Source organism: Sturnira hondurensis, unplaced genomic scaffold (genome assembly GCF_014824575.4).
Source record: "Sturnira hondurensis isolate 20B ecotype Veracruz unplaced genomic scaffold, ASM1482457v3 Scaffold0019216, whole genome shotgun sequence".
NCBI classification, from domain to species: domain Eukaryota; kingdom Metazoa; phylum Chordata; class Mammalia; order Chiroptera; family Phyllostomidae; genus Sturnira; species Sturnira hondurensis.
Window position 1 is genome coordinate 2847302 of NW_028091847.1, and position 17949 is coordinate 2865250.

Consider the following 17949-nt stretch of genomic DNA (forward strand, 5'->3'; position numbering starts at 1 on the left):
ATCAATAATCACTTTAAGTGTAAATTGCTTAAATGTTTCAATCAAAAGACATAAGGTAGCAGAATGGGTAAGAAAACAAAACCCACATATATGCTGCCTCCAAGAGACCCACCTCAGAACAAAAGATACACACAGACTAAAAGTAAATAAATGGAAAACCACATTTCATGCAAATGTAAAGGAAGAAAAAGCTGGGTTATAATTGACAAAATAAACTTTAAAACCAAGGGAATAGTAAGAGGCAAAGAAAGACACTACATAATGATAAAGGGAGTAATTCAATAAGAGGATATAATCCTTGGAAACATTTATGCACCCAACATAGGAGCATCTAAATATGTGAAGGGAATCTGGATGGACATAAAGGAAAGATTTGACAGTAATAGAGTCCTAGTATTTTAACACCCCATTGACATCAATGGGTAGATCTTCCAGACAGAAAATCAACAAGGAGATGGCGGCTTAAAATGATACCCTAGAAGAAATGGATTTAATTGATATTTAGAGCATTTCATCTCAAAGCAGCACAATATACATTTTTTCAAGGGCACATGGAATGTTTTCTAGGATAGACCACATGTCAGGACACAAAACAAGTCTCAATAAATTTAAGATTGAAATCATATTAAGGACCTTCTTTGATCACAGTGCTATAAAACTAGAAGTCAATCAGAAGAAGATGACTGTAAAACACACAAAGACAGGGAGGCTAAATAACATGCTACTAAATAAAGACTGGGTTAACAATGAGATCAAGGAAGAAATTTAAAAATACATTAAACAAATGAAAGGGAGAACACAACAACTCCCCCCAAAAGCAAACAATCCAATTAAAACTGGGCAAAGGACTTGAATAGACACTTCTTCAAAGACAACGTACAGATGGCCAATAGACATGTGAAAAGATGCCCAGCATCACTAATCCTCAGAGAAATGCAAATTAAGACCATAATGAGATACCACCTCATACCTATCAGAGTGGCTATCATCAATAAACAGCAAGCAAGTGCTGGTGAGGATGTGGAGAAAGGAGAATCTTCATGTATTGTTGGTGGGAATGCAGATTAGTGCAGCTGCTGTGGAAAACAGTATGGAGTTACCTCAAAAAATTAAAAATGGAATTGCCTGATGGCCTAGTGATTCCACTTTGAAAAATTTATCTGAAGAACCCTGAAACACTAATTCAAAAGAATATAAGCACCCCTATGTTCATTGCAATGTTATCTATAATAGCCGAGATTTAGAAGCAGCCCAAGTGTCCATTAGTAGATGAGTGGATAAAAGAACTACAGGACATTTACACAGTGGAATACTACTTGGCTATAAAAAGGAAAATGTTACCCTTTGTGACAACATGGATGGACCTGGAGAACATTATGGTACATGAAATAAACCAGTCAGAGAAAGACAAGGACCATGTGATTTCTCTCATACATGGAATCTAATGAACAAACTAAACTAACAAGGAAAATAGAGACAGACCCATAGACAGAGAGCAGGGTGCTCCGGGAGGGTAGAGGGTAGAGGTGAGCACACAGTGAGAAAGAGGTCACGGACACGGGCAGCAGTGCGGTGACTGTGGCCGCGGGGCAGGGAGGACTGGTGGAGGTGGAAGAGGGTATAGGGGGATAAATGGTGGTGGAAAAGATAAAATAAAATTTAAAAAGACCTCAGTTGTGTTGCATGAATGAACAAACTACTGTTTTATCCACTTACTGAAAAATACTACCCGATTAATTTGTTCTAATTTTTTCCCATTCAGAAAGAAGATCTTCAGATCTATTTTAAATACCATAAGAATTTGCCCCGAGCTAGGGCAATCTGGCAAGAATGTCAAGACTGTGCCTACTTTGGGGTAACGTTGAGATTACATCTCCCACAAATTGTTTTCTCTGGATGATGTTTATGTGTGTCAAATTTTTAAAGATCTCAAGAGTGTGAGCTCAGCAGAGGAATTCACCATTGGGATTTACATTTATTAAAAGTCTCTCCTGTTTTGAAATTGCACATGGGAAGTTTCAGTGCCACCCTGGGTCTCTGTGGGACAGGCCTGTGAAGGACCGCGGTAGACTAGTGAGAAAACCGGAGTCCTCTTCTGAGATGGGTTTTAAAAATGGAATTCAGTCCAAATCACTAAGCCATTACGTGCCCTCCAGGCCCCACCAACTCAAACTCAAGCACTGGCTACCTCCTTTTCCGAAGCATCTGAAATGCTCCACTGTGTTCTAGTAGACTTACTTGCTAAAAGAAATAGGTGGCCCTGCTTCCCTAGTTGCCGGTGAGAATGCTAGCCAAGTTGTCCCCTTTCCCCTTGCTTTCGCTTCACGTGCAGTTCCCGAAGGACTGAACAGGTTGGCAGCAGTACAGACCAACCCACTCAACCCAGCTGCCCCTGTCGTCTGTGAACAGCCTGTTTCATTTCTTGTATTTAAATGCCACCACTTTTGTGTTTTCTCTGAGTTGTGTGCCTTGTTTTATGTTGTTTCTGCTTGTTTTTTAAAGGTCTGCCAGCGCCAATTGGATCACAATCTCCCTCTTTTTAAGTATCTTGGAGGACCCAGCCAGAGACTCATAAAATACCAGATGCTGTTGAAGGTAAAGTCAGTAAGACAGTGCTTTTCCGTGTTGGCAAACAGATGGATGCACTATGGTGCTCTTTCCCTTCGAGTTGTGACTGTCTTCCAAAGGTGAAGAAACCCGTCCTTTGAGCTTTTTCTGTCCTCCGAGTTTAAAGCAGCCCTCCTCACTGAGGCACAAGATGAAAGAATCATGGCGTTGAAAGGCACCTGGGAGCTTGGCTAGTCCGACAGGCAGCCAAGGCTTGAATCTCTTAGAAGCCTGGCTTAAGGGAGGAGAGGTGCTTGGGGAATGAGTGATGAGAAGGGCCGCAGCCACACTGCTGGCACCTGGGGGGATGGGGAGGCGGCCGGGCCTCTCTCTACTCTCTTGTAAGATATCTCCAGGTAAGACATCATCTGCTCCATTTTACAGATGAGGCCAGGAGCTCCAAGGAAGAGGTATGATTTTCCCCTAAGTCACTCTTTCACCTGCATTTAGACAATGGAAGGGAGAAGGCAAAACTGGAGTTTTCTCTCCTTTTGCAACATCTGCCTCCACCCTTAGATTTAGAATCTTTCTCAAGAGCATTATAACAGGATGCATTGCGTTCTGAAGAACTCCTAGACCACCTTTCTCTCTCTGACACCAGCACACCTGCAGGAGAGCACTCCCAGACACCCTGAATGGGGCGGGAGACACTGCCAGGGCTGCCTCCCCCTGGGCAGCCGAGGGGAAGGCTGGGGCCACTTCTCCAAGTTGTGTTACTATCTCAACAACAACAACAAAAAAGCCACTGCTGTTTACTGGATACCTTCCCAAGCGTATTTTTTACTTAATCCTCGCAATCAGATGTGTCAGAAAGGCTCTGGAGTATGAAGAAACTGAGGCTCATGGAGGTTAGGCTCATGGCCCAACCATCTGCCCTCAGAAAAATGTGCCCCTTTCAGCCTTGCGTCAGCAGACCCCACTGGGCTGGACCGACTCTGCGGCTACCAGCTGTGAGATTACTGGGCGTGCTAGGCCTAGGTTTTCTCAAGTGTAAAATGAAGATACCAGAACCTCCTGCTCGCTGGGGGAAGCAGTGAGTAAATGCATGGAGAGAGCTCTCTGGGCGCTGATGCGCAGGAAGCTCCTGGCCACGTGGCCGCTGTTTTATCCCTGCAGATGTCGCTCCAGTGTGGGACTAAAGAGGATGGCTCACTGCTTCCGCATGAGTGGCACCTGTGAGCATGTTTAGATACAGCATTCACCTAGGGCCTCCTATGCCTCCGACGGCCCCATTCTTACTGTTACGAAGTCCTGCCAGTGAGCAGGGAGCGGGACATGAGTGGGGGTCTTCACCCCCTTCGCCTGGCTGCATCGGGGACTGGAGGCTCTGGTTTTCCCTTTGGCGTGACGTTGACACGGTAGCTAAGTTCCCTTTGCAGAGGACTGTGGGGCGTGGTGTTTAGACACACCGAGGCAGGAATTAGACCCCGGGTTGTGGATCCGGGCTCTGACGGCTCCGTGCAGGAAGGCAGGTCAGTGACCACTCTCTGCCTCGGGCTCCTCAGCGGTAAAACGAAGAAGGTGAACAATACTTTTCTGGTATGCTCTTTCTGGAAATATCCATAAAAACTCTTAACATTAAATGAGGTAATACATGTTTGGATATTCTGTTCGTTTTATTGAAAAAACAAGAGGTAGAATGACTGTAAATACTCCGCGGAGGTCTTTGCAGAACCATGGGCGGCTACTCGGGGCCGACCAGGTTTTCCCACAGAGAAGCTTGCATTTCTCAGGGGCCCAGAAACGCGAGTTTAAACCACTGGCATGTGGTGAANAGGGAGCGGGACATGAGTGGGGGTCTTCACCCCCTTCGCCTGGCTGCATCGGGGACTGGAGGCTCTGGTTTTCCCTTTGGCGTGACGTTGACACGGTAGCTAAGTTCCCTTTGCAGAGGACTGTGGGGCGTGGTGTTTAGACACACCGAGGCAGGAATTAGACCCCGGGTTGCGGATCCGGGCTCTGAGGGCTCCGTGCAGGAAGGCAGCTCAGTGACCACTCTCTGCCTCGGGCTCCTCAGCGGTAAAACGAAGAAGGTGAACAATACTTTGCTGGTATGCTCTTTCTGGAAATATCCATAAAAACTCTTAACATTAAATGAGGTAATACATGTTTGGATATTCTGTTCGTTTTATTGAAAAAACAAGAGGCAGAATGACTGTAAATACTCCGCGGAGGTCTTTGCAGAACCATGGGCGGCTACTCGGGGCCGACCAGGTTTTCCCACAGAGAAGCTTGCGTTTCTCGGGGGCCCAGAAACGCGAGTTTAAACCACTGGCATGTGGTGAAGGGGGCAGTTTTGTGGAGGTCTCAGCCATGAGGAACGGACTTACCCTGCAGCTTCGCAGAGAGAGCTGAGTGTTGGACCATTGCCCCATGGCTGAGAAAGGATCCTGGAGTCTTGGCGTGGGAGAGCTTTGTGATGTATAAAAGAAAGGGGAAGGAGTGATGGATTGTACTAATAAAAACAGACACATGAAAAATGGGGAAAGACGTATTAGCATGTATGTGCCCAGTGGTCCCCATGCTTAGTAATGAGCTCGTAGAAATTAGTAATAAGAAAAAATCTATGAAATGCTTACTATCTTGTCCGAGATATTATAAAAATTAGTAGTCGTGACCAAGAGTTTTGTAAGTACACAATATCTAAAGAGTCAAGGCAAAGTAATTAAACAATATGAATATATTATTATCTGAATGCATTGGAAAGAATCCATGACAAATTGACATTTAGGAATAAGAGGAACTTGCGTTCACTGAGCTAATGACTTCTATCAAACAAGCTAAGTGATGGATGAAAACTCTCAAATTTACTGTAGAGAATTTTTCTTTTCTGGGTTTTGTTTAATAAGGTATGGTATATAAAAGGGTACATTATTTGTTTATTGTAAGTTTTGCTTATTACAAGGATGTTCTAGAAAAATGGTCATCCTGATTTCCTGTGATAGGATATGATGAGAAACCAACTCATGTCATAAGAGAAACATTCATTTTTCTTCTTTTAAAAAGATTAAATAGGCTCTACTTAAAGAAATAATCAATGGGGAAAGGTTGGTAAACATGACAAGCTTTCCACTGTAAAATGACAAAGGTCTGAGGATGTAACATAAAGCATGGTGGCCGCATCACATTATTGAAGCTGGTAACATTGTATTGTATAATAGAAGTTTGCTAAGAGAGTAGACTTAAACATCCTCACCAAAACAACAAAAAAAGAGAAATATGTGAGGTGATGGATGTGTTAATGAACTAGAGGAGGTGAACCCTTTCATAATGTATATGTGTATCAAATCGCTATGATGTATGGTTTAAATATCTAACAATTCTGTATGTCAGGCATATCTCAGTAAAGTTGATTTTTAAAAAAGAAATTAATAATGAAAAATTAACAAAGTACATAGGCAGTTTACAAAAGAATAAATGTCAGTAGTAAACATTCTTTGAAAGCTCTACCACACTAGTTATCTGAGAACTTCAAACTCAAATACAGAGCGGTAGGATTGCTCTGTTAATTCAATTGGCCAAACTGTTTGATTAAATGGCAGTTCTCATGTAGGCTAGGAGAGAGAGAAAGAGGGTTTCCCAAGTGGCTGGTGGGAACAGAGTCCTCCTCTAAAGAACTTGCGAATATGCATCAAAACTCTTAACACTGACAACTCCACTTATAGGAATTGATCTTAAGTAAAACTTATGAAACCTAAATATTTAACTATAGAGGAGATGAATTAATTATGATTCGTGTATAGGATGCAACACTGCCACAATCAAAACCATGTTTTTAAAAAATATAATGTCATGAGAAAATAAATATTCACGGTATGTAGCTGAGTGAGAAAGAGCAGGCTACAGTGAATGTATCCAGTAGTATTGCACCTGAGGGAAGAACACCGTGCCAAATACACCCTTCAATTCTCTCCCTCTCACTGTGGCAGGTGGACAAATCTGCATACACTCTGTTAGTTTAGCATTTGTCTCAAGATGGTTTACACAGTAGATTTAGTTGGCATTTTAACTTTCTGGCTTTCAATAAGGCTTTGGGTTACTGCAGGGTCTGCTGGATTTGGAGTCTGCTGAGGATTTGGAAGTAGACCCAGGTGACCTAGGAGGAGGTTCAAAAAAGGTACTGGATGTTAAATATTGTTTTATATAACTGTTAATGGCATTTGTCCATGGGTGGGAGAAATCATGGCAATTTTGTTTTCCGTGCTTAATGTCTCTATTGTCTACATGTTTTAAAATGGTACATATTTCATAATTCACAGTCAGAAAAAAAAATTAAAGGCAATTTCAAAGTGGGAATTTGTAGTAGGATAAGTAGTAATATATTTTCTTCCTTTCTCATAAAATGTTTTAACAAGAATACAAATAGGAATGTGTAAGTAAATATGATAAAATCTCTACTATGGTTTTTCTGCATGGCAGGATTATGAATGATTTATATTTATTCTTTGTTTATCTAATTTGTATATATTATGTCCTGTTTCCCTCCAAGAGTGTGTGCGAGTATGTGCGTGTGTGTGTGTATGTGAATTCTAAGGTTCTCTTAGAGGAAATGGTGGCCATCTAGGTAAGGAAGACATTTGTGGCTTTGCAGTGAGGTTTCTTTTAAATTTCCTATTAAATATTCTGGTTTTAACAAGAAAACCTAGGGCATGTGTCTCAAGCATAGCAGTCATGTGCAGGCCGTCTTTGCTCAGAATGCATGTTGGGGACCACCTTGAAATAAGAAACTCTAGGCATAGGCAATAACTTTATAATTTGAAGGAAGGGAAGCTAGCCTGAGTTAGAGGGGTTTAGTAATGTTGGTAAGGCTTTTCCTGAACCCTACATTACCAATGTACGTAAAAGTAGGAAGGAGAGAGAATGAGAGCAGTTGAATCTCCAAAGAGAAGCTGAGTTTATGTGTTGGGGTAAAGAGGAAGATGCCTAGTATAAGAACTTTTAATCCTTTAGTGATGGTATTACTGTGAAGTCAGGTGAGAGTCTGCTGACTTTCACCAGGACTAGAGCATATCTATTATGAGAGAGAAGACAAGGACCCATGCCAAACTGTTTGGTGGAGGCAGCGTGCTCAGCTCTATCCATCAGCCCCCGTCACTCATATTTCTGATCCAGGAATTTGAAGTACTTCTGTGGAGATGAAGGAAATACACAATCCTCCACTGACATCATGCAGTAGAGGACAAAAGAAAGAGGTCAAGTTAAAGGAGTTCATCATCACTAAACCCTTATTTTATGAAATGTTAAAGAGACTTATCTAAGAAAAAGAAGATAAAAAATATGAACAGTAAAAAGACAGAAAACTCACAGTTATTAACAACCACACCTAAATCAAAAGCAAACTAAGCAAACAACTAGAACAGGAACAGAACCACAGAAATGGAGATCACATGGAGGGTTAGCAACAGGGGAGTGGGAGGAGAAGTGGGGGAAAGGTACAGAGAACAAGTAGCATAGATGGTAGGTAGAAAATAGACAGGGGGAGGGCATGAATAGTATAGCAAGTGTGGAAGCTAAAGAACTTATGACACATGGACATGAACTAAAGGGGGGAAATGTGGGTGGGAGGGGGCGTGCAGGGTGGAGTGGAATGAAGGGGGAAAATGGGACAACTGTAATAGCATAGTCAATAAAATATATTAAAAAAGAATTCTTCTTTAGGCGGAATAAAAGCTAGCTTTGCAAAAAAAAAAAGAAGAAAGAAAGAGGTGAGGCCATATGGGGCAGCAAAGAGTTTTTGTTATAGAAATTGGTGTGTTTAAAAAGATGGAAAGGAATCAAACTTGTTTTGTTTGCATTTACTAGGTAATAAAAAATGCTATGTAAGTAGCAGGGGAATAAAATATTGAAAACCTAAGCAAAAGCCTTTTGAGCTGAAACAGTCATCCCTATTATGTCCAAAGTGTCCCAGTGGGGGAAAATACTGGTTTCTTCAGTTAGTAGTTCTTTGCACTTAACGCAGAGTCTTCATGTTTGGGAGGTGCAGACCTGGATGGCATCCTTAAAGGCGGTAGCATGACAGGGGGTGGGGAGGTTTTGGGGGAGGAGAGGAGGAGGAAGGGCAGCACTGTGGGGGATTCACTGTGGCAAATGCATCATTAGTCAACGTCCATGTGGCCACCCAGCTTTTGTGTCTATAGAAGTTTAAGAATACTCTCCTCTGGGATGGTTTTAAGAATAAGTGTACCCTTCTGCTCATCTAGGTTAACACCCCTTGGAAATAAACCACAACCACCACTCTTAAGAGAGCACATCATCTTGTTAACTCTCCTGTAATGCATCTAATCTCCATTTTGCTTTCTTCCACTTCCATGTAATCTTCCTCAACTTCCTCCCTAATCCCAAATGCATAAAAGAAGATGCAAAACTGTTATTCTCCATGGCATTTGAGATCTTGCTCCCAGACATATGTTCTTATTTTGGCTCAAATAAACTCTCATAGAAAAATTTTTTAAAAGGCCTTGCCAAGCCCTGACTGGTGTGGCTCAGTTGGCTGGGTGTCATCCTGCAAAGTGAGGGGCTGCCGGTTCAATTCCTGGTCAGGGCACATGCCTGGGTTGCTGGTTTGGTCCTAGGTCAGGGCACATTCGAAAGGCAGTGTTCTCTCACACATCATTTGTGTCCCTCTCTTTCTCCCTCCCTTCCTCTCTCTCTAAAAATAAATAAATAAAATCTTTTTTAAAAAGGAAAAAAGAAATGGCCTGCTCAACTAGCTCAATGAGAGTGTTCTCCCAATATACAAGCTTATGGGTTTGATCCCTGGTCAGGGCACGTACAAGAAGCAACCAATGAATAGGTGAATGACTGGAACGACAAACTGACATTTCTCTCTCTCTCCCTCTCTCTCTCTGTTTCTCTATTTCTCTCTCTCTCCAATAATAATAAAAAGGGGGGGAGGAGAAAGCTTTATTTCTTAAAAAAATGTAATTTTACCCATAGGATAAGACTGTCACATTAAGCACAGGAATATGAGACTCAGGTTGTACTTTTTCCATAGGCCCCCGGGGCAGGGGTATAAAGGAGAGAGCGGCCAATTTAAAGGGGGCTGGTTTTCTTTCATGCTTTAAAAAAGCTCAGTATGTTTCTTATAGAGCAGAAATACATACCACGACTTTGTGAACTCCATTCTTCGTTAGTCCAATCCACAGAAGTGTGGTTAATGGTAACCCAGCCACTAGCTTTAGCCACTGCTCTCTGGGGGCAGGGAACAGGTCGGTGTATCACCTTCCCAGATACTCGGCGCTGGCCGGGTCCGTGGCTCCTTATCTCTGTCCTGTTTTCCTTCTTTACTTAGTAGATGGTTTACCTTTTGGGTTCCAACAAGGCATTTGGTTTCCACAGAAGGGGCCAAAGAGGACCGAGGATTCTGCATCCTTAGCTGAACTACACCAGGCGTTGGCTGTGGTGGAGGATTTGATCAAGTCCTGTGAACTGGCCGTGGACCTGGCCGCAGTCACTGGATGCCCGGTACGTTATGCTCCATAACAATTGTTGGAAGGTGTCACAGGAGAGGCAGGAACAATATAACAAGGTGGGAGAGGCTGTGGCGAAGCTGGAGAAGTGATTTATGGTCATGGAATTGACTCTGGGCGGGGGAGAGTTATGGGGGGAAATGGGGACAACTGTAATTGAACAATAAATTTTTTTAACAAAGGGAGGAAACGCTATAGTTGACAGGCAGTGTGACCCTTCCAAAAAATAAACAAATAAAAAGAAACTTGACTCTGCAGAAAATCACCTACACCAGTCAGCAGACCAGTGCGGTGAGACCCCAACCAGCCCCTCAGGGTTTTGGGGAGTCTTGGGTTGTATTCTGCGTGGTCCAGAATGCTGAGACTGACCTGTGCTCTGGAAAAACCAGAAACTTGGGGGCCTGAATATATGTGGGCAGGGGAAGTTGCTGAAAGAGTCATTTATTTTGACTCCTGGCACTATTAAAATATTAAATGATTTCCCTTCTTTACTCAGATTTTCTCCATAAAGATTACTTTGAATATGGGTCCTAAGTGAGAGTCTCACCCCATTTTACATCACAGCTTCTGGAGGGGGCCCAACAAGCATGTAGTGTACATCCCTTCATCCAAACGGTTTGGGGAAAGTACCGGGAGAAAGGGTCCCAGGGATGCCGGGGAGCAGAGCCGTCTCACCTCCAGCATCAGTGTTAACCCTAAGCAGTCCAGTCCTGGGCATCCCGGCAAACAAACTGTCCTCTCTAACCATGTGTTTGCCTTGGGACTGGAGCATAAGTAATATTCAACTGGTGTTCACGGTAAAGTACTCTAGATTTTAACTCAGGTATATTAGTTTTCTATCATTGTCATAACACATTGCCCCAAGCTTGGTGGCCTAGAACACCACAAACTGATTATCTTACAGTTCATGGGGCAGAAGTAAAACACCATCTCACCAGGGGCTAAAATCAGGTGTCTGCCTTCCTTTTTGGAGGCTCCAGGAGAGGATCCATTCTTCATCTTTTCCATCTTAAAAACAACAAACAAAATGAACATCATTGCTTGGCTCATGGCCACTGCCTCCGCTTCTGAGCCAGCAGCAGCTCGTTCAGTTCTCACATCAATGATGTCGCCCTGACCTGTTCTTCTGCTTCTCTTCCACTTTTGAAGGACTCTTGTGCTGACTCTGGATCCACCCGGAGAGTCCATGATAATCTCGCCATCTCAAAGTGGGCTCATTCACAACTTCGATTCCATCTGCAACCATTCAGCATCTGACCGACATCCTCTCAGATTTTAGGGACCAGGGCCTGGACTTCTTTGGGAAGCTATTATTTTGCTTACCACATAGGGACCAAGCGTTCTCAGAATTACATTTCAGATACTTTCCTTCTCTTTGTTTTGCTTTTCATTTTTACCTGGTTTTAACATTCTCGCCATTGAAGTCTGGGAAGATGAAATGACCTTTCTTCTTTTTCATCATCATAAATCGAACCATGCAAATTAATTAGGGGCAAAAACTGTGATCTTTTTATTTCTCTCCCTCCTGGTAGTTCTCTGGCCAGCATCTTAGAAACAGCCCCACGGGGTGTGCGGCAGCCAGGCCAGTGCCGCTGGAGTCCAGAGCACGCTCTGTTTCCTGGTGATGCACGATTCAAGATGGTATTCATGAACCCATGAACCCATATTACCAAGGAGGCCACTTTCTTGGTAATAATTTCTTCTTCTTTGGCTAAGTATCAAGGAAGTATCAATTCAAAATTGTTGAATCATTTTAGGACATATTTCTGTTCTTTTCTTTTCATCTTTGAGTATATGGCAGCTGTCCTATCCATTTGCCTGAATCAAATGAATGCTACACAGGGCAGGAAACTCCCAGCTGTTATCCTGAGAGTAAGTAACACAGGAAGCGGAAGTTAGGAGAAAAGAAAGATTAAAACATGAGTAACTAGCAGTCTATGCTAATTTTATTCCAAACGGCTTGTGAGCAAATCAGATGAACCAATCTATAGATTTTAGAGATTTTACTCCAAGTACAAAAAAAAAATCTTTTTCCCCCATGTGTCCTCAGAATTGTACCTTTGACATACACTTTATGGTTTCTTTTTTGCTAAGATCAGCTTTCTTTACATCTCGTACATTAGCTCATTTATCTTGGCAGCGTCATATAATTCTGTTGCATTACAGAGGAGCAGGCATTGGAAACCTCAGCCTCCTGACTCAGCAGCAGGTCTAGGGAAAGGAGATTCACCTCGCCCGAGATCACGTGGTCCCCTTCTCACAGGGCTTCTGGGACCCCTTCCCTCCCTAGCCGAGGTGTCATCCTCTCAACACACTCTCATTGGATTCTGTTTAGAATTACTAACAATTCAACCACCACAAACTCATGTCTGATGATCCTGAGATCCTCTGCCTCAGCTTTGTGAAACTTTTCTCACAGGGTGTATACAATCCTATGCTGTATGTGTGGATAAATCCAGCTTAACCTCTTAGTTTCTCTACTTGGCATCCAGTATTAACCTGGTTTTGTAAAGGAAAGAAATTGAACCTGAGTGGGTGAATTCCTAACTTAAACTACTGGAAAAAAATTCCCTTCTGATATTTACATTTTCTCTTTGTGTATACTGAGGTCTTGGTTTACTTTATGCACAAACATATTTTAAAGATTATTTTTAAAAGCAAGGTTGTTTGGGGAGACACTGAGATTCAGTTTACTTCCTTCTATTTGCTAAAAAGAATTTTCCCCTTTCTTCAATCCCATGTATAAAATAAAGATACATTTAGAGTCCTTTGCAATCCTGACTTGGCCAGCAACAAGCTCCAAAGTTGAATAGTAACAGCTGGGTGAAACATTTTCGTATTCTGGAAAAATTTTATATAATTTATTAAAGTATTTTTATTGCAAGTATATTGTGGGCTAGGACCAAATATTTCATTTCTAGCTTACTTTCCAGTTCCCTTACCACCATAGTGTTGGCTGCAAAGATAAGGCTGAGTAAACAATCTTAATGACTCAGTGGAATTGCTTTGTGTGTCTTCCCACTCTCAGGACCCCTCTGTCTAAGTGGGGTAATTGAGGATTAAATTCTGTTGAAGGCATTCCACGCCTCGCCTGGAAGCTGGTAGGTGCTGAATACAGAGCCCTACTTCTGGCCTTGGGAGCTCCATCAGGGTGGAAGGAAGGAAGACCTTTGCTTCTGGCGATTGTAATCACCCAGGGCTCCTGTGTCCCACAGCTTCTGCCTTTCATTTCTGGGCCAGGCTGTGTGCTGAGTCATTTCTACAGATGTTTCCTGCTTCTTTGTAAAAGAAGCATATAGCTCTGTCCCAGTGGCTGTCACTACCAGGAGTGGAAACCTGGGCCCCCGAAAGAGTTCTCTCTCTGGAGGCCAGCTTCCCCCGATTCCCTCTCAGCCAGGTTCTTCCTTTGGCTCACGGAGTCACATTTACAATTCTTGTATGAAAGCTTTTACCTACAAAGAAAGCAGTAGCATTTATGAGTTTATTTCTGCCATCATTTCCCACATGGAGGAGGACTTTTCACTTGCTCATTTATTTGGGGTACCCCCTAGTCTATCTCTGAGCTCCCATCCATTAAATTTTTCAACACAACAAAGTGAGGGCCGTGCCATCACGTCACTGGTAGAGAAACTGGTTGGGAGTGTATTCATTTCCTGGAGCTGCCATAGCAGCGCACCACGGATCGGGTGGCTGAAAACCACAGAAATTTATTTTCTCACAGTTCTGGAATCTAGAAGTTCAAAATCAAGGTGTTGGCACAACCACACTTCCTCTGAAGGCCCTTCCTCCTTGCTCCTCTCCTGGCGTCTAACAGTGTCTGCCAATGGGTAGCATTCCTCAGCTTACAGCTGCATCACTCCAATTTCTGCTCCTGTCTTCACATAACTGTCTTCTATTCCCGTGTGTCTCCTTGTCTCCATTTCTTCTTCTCATAAGGACACCAGCCTTTAGGTTCAGGCCCACCCGAATCCAGTATGACCTCACTTCAACTAATTACGTCTGAAATCCTATTTCTAAAAAGCTCACATTCGGAGGTCCCAGGTGGACATGAGTTTTGAAGGAGATGCCTCTTCAGCCCATAGAGAGACGTCACTGAATTAACTCCCTCTTAGTGCTGAGCTCTTGATTTCACGTCCCTCCAGGCATCACTAAATGCCGATAAATGAATAGGTACTTTCTAAAGAGCAAATATCTGCAAGAGGTTGTGCACATGACCTCTGGCTTTGGGACCAACTACAGTCTGATTGGAAAGAAAGAACATAACGTGGTTGAAAAGATGGCCCTGGGTCGTCCTGGGTCCTGCTTCCCCTTGCAGTGGCTGACCTCGACACGTGCACACCCTGGCTGTTTAATCCTATCGGGAGCATGATTCCGGGAGTGTTTATGCAAGACGGCCTGGAGGATATACACCTCATCTGTTTCAGCTGGAATCAGACCCAGCGGTTGCCCCTCAGTGACCACCCCTGATGACGGACTTACTGGACAAGCCGACCACAGAACCTTGGGAAGAGTCAGAACAGTGGCAGGGCCCAGGTCAGAGAGGTGGGAGCTGGACAATTCCAGGATCCTCAGCCTTATCCCGGGAGGGAGTTGGGGCTCTCACCTGTGTACTCTGCCCGTATGTGCAAGGGTGACTACACACCCCCATCTCCTCCTCTCACCACCCACTGACCGGTTCTTTTCGAGTCTTTTCCTCTTCCTCATAGTTTCTGGTGAGTCATCTTCTTCACTGGTCTGCTTCTTTATCATTCATTTCACCATCCACCCTCTGCTAAAGCATCTTACAGCAACAACTTCAGCAACAACTTCTTTGGTCAGTTGCCTTCCAAAGTGTAAACAGCTGTGACTGCAGGCGATGTGAGGAGGAAAGTGCAGAGGTGACAAAGGACAAACACATCACTGTCCATGGTTGCCACTTCAAAGGGGCTGTTTCTTCTACGGCCATGGCTTTGGCAGCTATCTTAACTAACATCGCCCAGCCCTGTACAAGTCATGAGAGAGCGCACACCTACACTCGTTCTCCATGCCTGCATTGCTCTGGCCTCTTTTAGAATTGATTTTACAGCTGCAACTCTGAAGTAATGCTTCCACCATCCGTCAAATGCATTCTTAGAAACAGCTCTACCTAAAATCCATTCTATTCTATCTATTCTAGGATATGTTTGAGGGTGTGCTCAGTGTCTGACTAAGTGACCTTTGAAGAGGACCCATAGGAGAAATTTCTTTCCCATCTTTTAATGGCAACCTATGTTTTTCCTGAACAACAAACAGGTCAGGGAACGTCTTCAGACATAGTGACTCATAAACTCACTCTGTGCCCCTCTGTGCTGCCTGCCAAAACAATCTTAATGACTGGACTCTTTAAGAGTCCAGTCTGCAGCAAGTTTACATAGCTTTATTGTGTGGGTGTTATGAACAACCTCTCCATCTTTTAATCTTTTTCCCTTTACCCTAGTGTCCTCTGTTATTTTCTGTCTGCCCATAAGGTACGTATTTTATAAGCTGTATCAAATGTTTGAAATGGAGTATCAATGTTTTGCAATAGAAACTGTCAATTACAGTTGTTCATGTATCAAGCGTTAAGCACTTACTTTGGCTGGTTGTGTTAACTTAAGCATATTTCCTGTACTATGTATGTCTATAGAGTACAAACTGAATGGGTTTAAAGGAGAAAGCAGTCCCTGAGAGCTGGGGAGGTCACATTCGCATGGCTCCTTGAAGCATGTGGATTGGAGTGAAAACTTCTCAGAAGTCCTCACATACCCCTCTGCCCACCTGTCTGGGGGACTGTGCAGCTCAGAACAGGACCACCCACTTCTGAGAAAGAAGTCCTTGCAGCTGGGCTCTTTGTTCCTCCATGAGGTGTGAACACATGCAAATTTTACAAAGCAAAAAAAAAATTAGCATAGAAACTATGCAAGACATTATAGAAATGGCTCCAGTTTATTGCTTGTGAATTTTTATTTTAGAATTTCAGAAGTATATTTTTTAAAGAAGACATTACCAGTTTGTTCAATATAAACAATAAGTTTAAAAATGCTTATCCAGTTATACAAAACATACACATTTCTAGTACTAACAATCAGAAGTCGTAGGGGTTTATCTCAGCTAGATGTAACTCGGAAATTTCTCTGTCCTGGTCCTATTCAAATAGCTTTTCCTTTTGCTGTTTTGATTCAAGGAAGTAAATTCCTGATGATCTGCTCTAAGTGCTGTAAATGTTGACAAATACCACTTATCTGGCTCATGTCACGCTACTGCCCTGTAGGGAGAGCTCAGAGTAGGCAGGGACACCTCATGCGGACTTTGAACTGTCAGTGAGGAAGGCAGGCTTGCTGGCTGAGAGAGGCGTCACAGTGCGCGTCCTGGTGCTACTTAGATTCAAAAAAATTGTCATTTGAGACTCACTTTACACTGTCCGCTCACTCTGAAAAACACAGGGTCAGTGTAATTACCGTTTCCATTACAATGCTGTGAAGATGAGGTCATGTTAAGCTTTCTCCTTTCAGAACAGATCTCACGATCTCAGGTTCTCACACATGTGAAGTAGAGGTTTGTTAGGAGACAGATGGGACACAGGGGTTATCAAAGATCGAGACGCCCCGAAATTCTGCCCCTCCTGACCATCCTTCCAATGCTGATTTCTTGCCCTTTTCAAGTAGTGTCGTGTATCAGAAACAAACAAGAGGAGATGAAATTCTGCTAGCTGAAATCACTTACAAAACGAAAATATGAGAATACCTGTATTTTTCGTTCCAGTATCCCTACCATGCTGTATGCTTACTGCCTTGCACTGCCGAGCTGTTTCCTTCTACACCTGACTGGTACCAACATGCGCAGTGGAGCCTACAAGATTGCAGTTTTGATTTAGCGACAGATTAGCCTGAGTGGCACTTTTAAGATTGTAAACTTCAGATAAGCATGATTTGTAACTTGAAAATAAGAGTTCTTTCCCTGTGGAGTAATTCAACAGCTTCGTTTTGTGTGTCTGTAATTCTAAAAGGACGATCTCAGAAAACTGGGCAAGCTGTTGATGCACGGCTCCTTCAGTATCTGGACAGTGCACAAGGATGGCTATAAGATGAAGGATTTCATGCGATTTAAGCCCAGCCAGAGGCAAATCTACCTGTTTGAAAGGGGAATGGTGTTCTGTAAGATACGAATGGAGCCCAGTGACCAGGGCTGCTCTCCTCATTACAGCTTTAAGAAGTCTATGAAGGTAAAGGGGTCCTCTTGCCCCTGGGAGTCAGTCCACCCTACGGGACAGAAAAAGTTATCCTTATTCCATAGCTAGGAAACTGTAGCTTAGAGAGGTGAGGTTAACTTGGCAAATGCCACACAACAGAACCAGAGTCTACACCCAGCTCTGACTCCAGAGTCAGGCCTTGTGATCTGTCATCAGTCAGGACCAGGGTGGAACAGAGGTCATGTTGAAAAAAAGGGGCAGTAGAAAAAAGGGGCAGTATAGCAGCCTGTCTGGACAAAATTGGGAAGTGCCCTCTTTTCTCTAGGCAGAGGAGTGAGAGACTTGGTCACGGGGGCATGGGCTGGATTTCCTCTTCCATTTGCTCTTCAAAACACAGGTGTAGGCAGCGTCCTGCCCCTGGGGTCCAGGAACCCAAGTCCACATCAAGCATCGCCTGTACAAGGAAATGTTTCGTGAGACACACCCACTCCCATAACACACTTGTGTTCTTGTGATTAAAGTTGTTAATTTATTCTTAGTAGCTTTCGTGACTTATGTTTCTTAATGGATACTAATTCAGTTACTCTTAGGTAGAGATTTGTGAAATACTTAGGTATGACGAGAGAGATCATCTTTTTGCTCAAAGGTTGTGGGCTGCAGCTCTACATACAGAAGTGAATAGGCTGT

The 17949-nt window shown here is 43.3% G+C and overlaps 1 protein-coding gene across 5 annotated transcripts in view; it reads left to right on the forward strand.

The window, feature by feature from the left end:
* MCF2L2 (MCF.2 cell line derived transforming sequence-like 2) overlaps positions 1 to 17949 on the forward strand; it is a 207875-nt gene that overhangs the window by 161191 nt on the left and 28735 nt on the right. For all 5 annotated transcript variants that reach the window (XM_037027562.1, XM_037027561.1, XM_037027560.1 and 2 more), the window contains exons 19-23: positions 1763 to 1855; positions 2503 to 2595; positions 6653 to 6724; positions 9946 to 10071; positions 17080 to 17295. In XM_037027562.1, the coding sequence (XP_036883457.1) occupies positions 1763 to 1855; positions 2503 to 2595; positions 6653 to 6724; positions 9946 to 10071; positions 17080 to 17295 (600 nt within the window). The remainder of the gene's footprint in view (positions 1 to 1762; positions 1856 to 2502; positions 2596 to 6652; positions 6725 to 9945; positions 10072 to 17079; positions 17296 to 17949) is intronic.